At 40.5% G+C, this 8,041-nt stretch overlaps 1 protein-coding gene across 1 annotated transcript; it reads right to left on the bottom strand.

Annotated features, from left to right (window-relative positions):
• Window positions 1-4,749: 4,749 nt before the first annotated feature.
• On the bottom strand, window positions 4,750-5,702 carry LOC109375024 (olfactory receptor 2M3). Its single transcript, XM_083287475.1, is given in 5 exon segments — window positions 4,750-4,842; window positions 4,844-4,899; window positions 4,902-5,377; window positions 5,379-5,627; window positions 5,629-5,702. Coding segments are annotated over 5 exon segments (948 nt in total).
• Window positions 5,703-8,041: the final 2,339 nt, after the last annotated feature.

Below are 8,041 nucleotides of genomic sequence, written 5' to 3'. Positions count from 1 at the left end.
CTTTTGCACCACCTGGCGAATTACTCATACCACAGGCATCCCTTACAACCCACAAGGTCAAGCCATTATAGAACGTGCCAATTCGACTTTAAAAAAACAGTTGCAAAACCAGAAAGGGGGAGACATAAGAGAAACCCCACAGGTACAATTAGCAAAAGCTATGTTTACTTTAAATTTTTAAAATTCATCTGGTTCAAGCATGGAACCACACCTTGGGCAGACTGCAGCTGAAAGGCATTTTCATAATAGCCTGAGGTCACTGGAAAATGTGCCCTTTGGTGGAAAGACATTCAGATTAATCAATGGCATTTAGGAACATTGTTGACATGGGGATGAGGCTTTGCTTGTATTTCTCCAGGTCCAGAAGAACATCCTTTGTGGGTACCTGGCTGGTGTGTCAAACCATATCATGAACAACACACCAAAAAAAAAAAGGAAGTCGATATGGCCAAAGATTGTGAGATATGATTGGTCCCTCAACTGGCCCAGATCGGAGCACAAGGCATCTCCAATGATTGAGATGCCCAAGCTCTCATTTCAACCCGCCCGTCCAAAGCCAGCAACTTCCTCTGCATATTGTATGGTAACCCCACATATGAAGAGTGCTTCTCTTCCTACCTGGGGACAAGTAAAAAAGCTAGTACAAGTAGCTGAACACTGGCTGATTGAAGAAAATATTCCTAAAACACATCAACATGCTAGTATCCATGCTGGCAGTCCTCAATGTTGTAAGTTGTTTTCCCCTTGGTGTTTCAGCCAATAATTTTACTTATTGGGCTTATATACCCAACCCTCCATTATTAACTCCTGTAACCTGGAATGAGGATCTTCCTTTGATTTATATCAATGACAGTTCTTGATTCCCTGGACCTGAGGATCCAAGGGGTCCAGAATTTCCAGAGGAGGAAGGATGCAATTTTACTCTTTATGACCACACATCCCTGGGCTGTTTATATACATTCATTTGTCTTTGTCCTGCTCCTCCATGTCTTTCTCTTTCCGATCAAGCCTGGGTATTTCCCAGTGGAAGAGAAAATGACACTCATAAAGATCTGTTTATGATTACTGGAAAAGGATTTGATACCCAACAAGTTAGTACTCATAGCTTTCCTCCCCTGATCCTTACTTGTCCTCTAATTAATCACTGGGATAAAAATCAATCTCAAATCCATTGGGAGAAATGTCGTGGAGGTGTGGATAGAATAGTGGTTGATAATTCCTATGAAACTATAATTGATTGGGGTCCTTTTGGGGCTGGCATTCATGCCTGTTTCCATGTAAAATGTTCAGAACCCCAGCAATTAAAGGGACAGGTAGCTGAATATGGCTTTCCTAGAAACATTGGGTCTCCATTTAACATTTCTATTTTTTGGAAGAATAAGGCTCTGGCCCCACCCCAGTTAAGGATGATTAGGCCTATCCGAGGTCCATTTCAAAGGACCTTATGGAAAGTAGCTTTAAGTATTGGACCAAATAATATATGGAAAGGAAATCTTACTAAAAATACCAATGAAAATTTCACTTTCCGGTTTGAAAATACTGAAAGAAACACTCTATTTACAAGTTTGCCCTAAAACTCCTTTTATTTTCTTAACAGGAAGATTCACTATTAATCAAACTGCAAAATTGGTTGAATGCTCTCAATGTCATTTGTATACTTGCCTCAATTCTTCAGTTTTTAAAACCTTCCATGACCAGGTTATGATACTGAGGTGGAGACGAGGACTATGGCTCCCTGTCCGAGCCTCTAGGGTGTGGGAAGATTCCCCAACAGTTCATATTGTTTTGCAACTCCTTCATAAGATTTTACATAGAACTAAAAGATTTATTGGCCTTTTAATTGCAGCCATTATGGGAATAATAGCTATAACCACTGTTGCTGCTGTCTCTGGAGTAGCTCTTCACCAGATGGTGCAGACTACCCAATTTGTATAGCAATGGCACAAAAATGCAAATAGAACTTGGAAACAGCAGATAAGAATTGATCAAGAAATTAGCGTACATTTAGCTGATTTAGAAACAACTGTTGTTTCTCTTGGAGACCAGTTAGAAAGTCTCCATACTATAATTACCTTAAAGTGTGATTGGAATGTTTCCACCTTTTGTATAACTCCTTTTTCTTACAATCGGACACGTACCCCATGGTCAGAGGTACGAGCTCATCTCCTGGGACATGTGCCAAACCTTACTGTAAATATCCTACTGTTGCAGCAAGAAGTGGATCAAATGTCTTTTACTAATCTCCAGCTCCTCCCAGGAGAGGACGCCCTTTCTGCGGCTGCAGAAGGACTTTCTACTTTTTTTTCTTTTAAGATTTTTATTGGGGAATTGGGGGAAAAGGAACAGACAAGTTGCTATCCTTTTGTTCTTCAGTCTAGTTGTGGAGGATGTTGTTTCACTGGCCCAAGTTGGCACCATTATTGCGCTCTTCCTGGGCGAGGCAGATCAGTCACTGGCTTCTGGATGGCCGCTCACCGCTGCTGCTGGCTGCTCATGCTGGCTGCTGGCTACACACGGTAGCCCATAACAACCCACTACAGCAGGGGCTGCAGCCTATACCATTGCTGGCGACTCACAGCAGCCCAGCTCCAGGTTGAGCTGTTGTTCAGCATCTTAGCTGTAGAGGGCAGTGTCACTGGTCCTCATATGTTGGATCCGAACCCGGGGCTCTCTGGCATCCCTAGCCAGATCTTAACCATCGCGCCACTTGGCTGGCCCAGGACTTTCTACTTTGAATCCCCTTACTTGGGTGAAAAGCCTCGGTGGAGGATTTGCCAGTGCTGTTATACTTTTATTGGTTATTCTATTATTGTTCTGTTTAGTCCTCAGGTGTGGACTACAAGCCCTTTGGCGAGCAATAAGTGAAGAAACTGCAAAGTCTGTGTTTCTCCTTCTACATAAACAGAAAGGGGAAGATGTTGCCTTACAGCCTCATGCTCGACTGACCGCCCACACCAGCCCCTGACCTAACAAGGTCACAAGGGAGTGTCTTGGAAAACTGAGACCTGGTGGAATGATATCAGTAAAGCTTCCTCAAGGGAGTGTCCTGGTAAACTGGGACCCAGCGGAATGATGTCAGTTATCTCCCTTAGTTCATGGCTGCAGCAGCAGCTGCACCATCCTGGGGGTTGTGTGTGTATGAGTATGAAGGCACAGCGTGTGTTGGAGCACAATGGGGCTGATTGATGGAAACTGGCCTTAAGGCAGTTATCACACGGACTTTAGAAAGAAAGTTTCTTTACTCTTTGAAGTTTCTCAATAAAAGCCACACGTTGGCCCAATTCAGCACTCAGTTCCAGAGAGAGAACTGCAGTCCCCTAGCCTCATGTCTTAATTCTATCTTTGTCTCTTTGTGTTTCTTTAACCCTTCACTGTCCCCTCTGACTCCTCACTGCCTGTGCTGTGCGGGATGTGGCATATGGACACATATAAATTCTCAATTCCCTGGGATCTCAGTAGTGAAACTATTTCCTTGTTGAATCAGTCATGGTGCTTCAACGAGATTAGACAGTTTAGGAGATTAAATTAGAAAATCTAAACTTTTTAAATAAAATTTAAGTTTTTGTGATGGAGGAAATCAAAGGTGTGATTGAAAAACATCTGGGTTAAAGTGCACAGCACAAGCCTAAAAGAATAAAAATAAACCATAAAACACTGAGTAAATGTAAAAAACCCAATGTACCAAGTCATCTTACAAAGTCCAAAGTAACTCAGTACAATTTTGGGTTTATAGCTTGGGATTTATAATTTTGTTTGTGTTACTGTATTTCCGCCAAAATAAGACCTAGCCAGAGAATAAGCCATAGCATGATTTCTCCAGGATATGGAGGGCACACAGCCCTCACATAATGGTTTTACAACCTGTTTCAAGGATAAGAGTGCGTTTTCCACAAACTTTTTCAGCTTAAAATATTCACTATGTCAAGGTGCCATATTTTGGCACCTAAAATCACGCTATGGCTTATTTTCCAGCTAGGTCTTATTTTTTGGGGAAAAAGGGTATATACCACCCAACTATATACCACACAATTCCTGATACTTTAAATAAACCTATAATGTCTTTATTCAAGAAAATGTTTTAGAATGTAATCAAAACAGAATTGAATATAAAATTATAATAAACATTCAAAATAATTTTTGTGAAATAGAACTGCTTAGTTGACCCTAAATGTGTTATTTCAGACATGTGTTCAAACACAATGATGCTATTTTTATTTTTTTTATTATTTATGTATGTATGTATGTATGTATTTATTTATTTAAGATTTTATTGGAGAATCGGGGAAGGGGAACAGACAAGTGCTGTCCTTTTGTTCTTCAGTCTAGTTGTGGAGGACGTTGCATCACTGGCCCATGTTGGTATTATCATTACACTATTCCCGGGTGAGGCATTGCTCACTGGCCACTGGATTGCTGCTCACGGCAGCTCATGCTGGCTGCCAGCCACTCTGATAGCTCACAGCAGCCCACTGCAGCAGGGTTGCAGCCTCCACCATCACCAGCGACTCACAACAGCCAAGCTCCATGTTGAGCTGTTGTTCACCATCTTAGCTGTAGAGAGCTCAGCGTCACTGATCCTCGTGTGGAATCCAAACTGGGGGCCCTGCTGCTCAGAGCTGGTGTCCCAAGCCAACTCTTAACCAATGTGCCACTCAGCCGGCCCTACAATGATGCCATTTTTAGAATAAAATGAGGGAAAAGAGAGACACTGAATTGAAGAACTTAACAGTCAGTAAAGCATGAAGATAATTAAACAATCTGCTCTTCAGACTTGCCCTTTCCTGACATCTTCATGAATGCTCTGGCCACTTCCTTGTTGTGGAGGCTGTAAATGAGAGGATTTCAGCATGGGAGTGAGGATGGTGTACAAGACAGACACCATTTTTTCCTGGGTGGGGAATGGTCAGAAGTGGGATGCATGTATATGAACAAAGCTGCTCCATAGTACATTCCCACTACCATGAGGTAGGAGGAACAGGTGACAAAAGCTTTGTGGTGTCCCTCTTCAGATCCCATGCGAATGAGAGCCAGAATAACATGAGCATAAGAAGCAATGATGATTGCTACAGGGAAAACAATCATTATTATACAGCAGTAGAAAATAACTTTTTCAAATATTTACATGTCATTGCAAGAGATGATTAACAGGGAAGGGAAGTCACAGAAGTGGGCTATTTCCTGGGACCCACAATAGGAGAAGAAAAATGTAGCTACAGCATCAATGATACCATCAGTAGAGCCCAGGATCCAGGAAGAGGCAGCCATAAGTCCACATATTTTGGGGCTCATGGGAATAGGGTATCTTAGAGGGTGGCAAATTACAATATAGTGGTCATAAGTCATTGCAACCAACAGGAAGCATTCACAGCCAAGTACAGAAGAAAATTTGTGTGGCACAACCTGCCATAGAAATGGACTTGCTGCCAGACAAATAGTTGAAGGCCATCTTGCGTACAGTGGTGCAGATGAGCATGAGGTCTATGAGGGATAGTTGACTGAGAAAGAAGTACATGGGGGTGTGGAGCTGGGTGTCCAGGTAGATGAGGAGAACCATGCCAGTGTTTCCCATGAAGGCCACTGAGAAGATGCCCAAGACCAGAGAGAAGACGAACATGTTGGTGGGGCTAATGAAAGATTCTCAGCAGGATGAAATCAGAGTTGAAGGTCTGATTCTCCCATGGTATGATGAATGTGTTCTTCATCTGCTATAGCAAAAAGTGATACTAGTTTATTAATTTGGTAAATATTTGCCCAGTGCCCTATAAACTATGTCATTCTGGTAAATTCTATAAATCAGTAATTAATATGGCATGACCAGGATAAGGAATCTCAAAGATCAAGAAGTACAGTATCAGAAAGAAATATGTCCTATTGCTACTGCTTCACTTACGTAACTGTGAAACTTGTTCTAAGCTCAGCTTCCTTTTTTCCCTTTCCAATGCATTTTATTTATTTATTTATTTGTTATTGTGAAATACACATTTTTTAAAAATTAGTTTCAGCTGTACAACACAGTGCAATAGTTATACTTTTTACCTCTCAAAGTGACAACCCCCTCCCCCAATCCACCACCCCACTTCCACCCCCAATGTTATACATATCTATTACAATTCCCTTGACTCCACTCCCACACTATTCGCCACATCCTGTCACTATATATATATATATATATATATATATATATATTCACTTATAGTTGACATACAATATTATACAACATCAGCTTTAGGTGTACTTGAGCATTTTATTTATTTTTAATACTTTTTGCCTTTTAAAAATTAGTTCTAATTCCTGAGCTGAGCTGCCACTGAGCTGTCAACAGGTGGCAGGATGGCTCAGCTAAAAAAAGAAATTAGTTCTAAAGAACAGACTAAATGAGCAAACAAAACAGAAATAGACTCAGAGATAGAGGAAAAAAACTAATGGTTGCTAGATGGAAGAAGGGAGGAGATGGGGGAGAAGGTAAAGAGATTAGAAAGTGCAAATTAGTAGTCACAATATAGCCACAGGGGTATAAAATACAGTATGGGGAATATAACCAGTAATGTTGTAAAGACTATGTAGGATACCAGATGGGTATTGAGCTCAGCTTCTGAGCATTCTTTTTCTCAATTGAAAAATTAGAATAATATTACATTATAATACATAATTTTATATGACTGATAACATTTCTACACAAATGAATCTTCTCAAAAGCAATTAGACAGTGCCTTGAAACATCAGAACTCTTTTACAGATAACTTAATAGATAAATTCAGTTTAATCAGCATGAAGCAGACATAATAACAGAAATGGAGAATAAGAGCCCTTGCTTTCATGATACTAGGGCACTTTTACTATAGGTGTTAACAAAACCTCTACATTTGTCAATTATTTTACAGTTTAGAGTGTTTAGTTTGTGTTTTATAGTAATTATTTTACATAGTAACTGGATGAACTGAGAAAAGATGCTTTAACTAAGTAAATCTAAAACCTGTGTCCATTTTTCTGTGACACAATGTTATGTGTTGACTTGAGCTCTTCCTAAAGAGACATGTTGAGATCCTAACCCCGGCATCTCAGACTGTAAACATATTTGAAAACAGGGCCATAGAGGATGTAATTAGTTAAAATGAGATGATATTGGTGTAGGGCAGAACCTTAATCCAATATGACTGGTCTCCTTATAAAAAGATTGCTATGTGATGACAGAGACACAAGGAAAATGACATGTGATAATGGAGGGAGAAGTTGGAGTGATACATCTAAAACCAAGGATTTTCAATGATTGTGGGTCATCACCAGAAGCTGGAGAGAGGCATGGGAGACATTCTCTCTCTCAGAGCCCTCAGAAGTAACCAGTTCAACTGACACTTAGAATTTAGACTTCTAGTCTCCAGCACTGTGAGAGAATATGTTTATGTTGTTTTAAGCTACAAGTGTGTGATACTTTGTTATGACATCTCTAGGAAACTAATACACAAAAAATATTTCATGTAGAAATAGTAATACAAAAATAGGCATTCAGAGAAGCTTGAAGTAAGAAGCTTGAAGTACACACATTTAAACAATATTTATTTAGTTCTGTCTATGTGTTGAGCACTGGGAATAGAGCAGTGATCAGAACAAGCAAAAGAATAGCTGGACTATGCATATTGTAATCAAATGACAACAAAAGCTGTGCAGAAAACTAAGTCCAAAGAAGGTACTAGAATCACCTGAAGTCCAGTTATAGTTTTATAACTAAGGACATATAGAAGAAACCACTTCGAGGCTGATAAGAGGGGCAGAGATGTGGAAAGAGCTGGTCAGTTAAAATATTTTAACTCCATGTGCAGTTAAATTGGGAGGAATATCTCGGCTGCAGAGGTCCTCCCTGAAAAGAAAGGGGTCTCAGCTCCAGCTCAGGATTCCAGTCCCAGGAAGATAAGTCCCCAAAACTTCTGGCTGAGAAAACCAGCACAAATTGTGGCTGGGTGATGTAGAGGGTGGCTGGAATCTCAGGCACTTCTCTTAAAAGGCACACATACAGACTTACTCACTGATGGACTCACTTGCTGTG

This window comes from Hipposideros armiger, unplaced genomic scaffold (genome assembly GCF_001890085.2).
Source record: "Hipposideros armiger isolate ML-2016 unplaced genomic scaffold, ASM189008v1 scaffold_893, whole genome shotgun sequence".
Classification (NCBI taxonomy): Eukaryota; Metazoa; Chordata; class Mammalia; order Chiroptera; family Hipposideridae; genus Hipposideros; species Hipposideros armiger.
The sequence above is the reverse complement of the archived record's forward strand: the minus strand, read 5'-3'. Positions and strand labels throughout refer to the sequence as shown.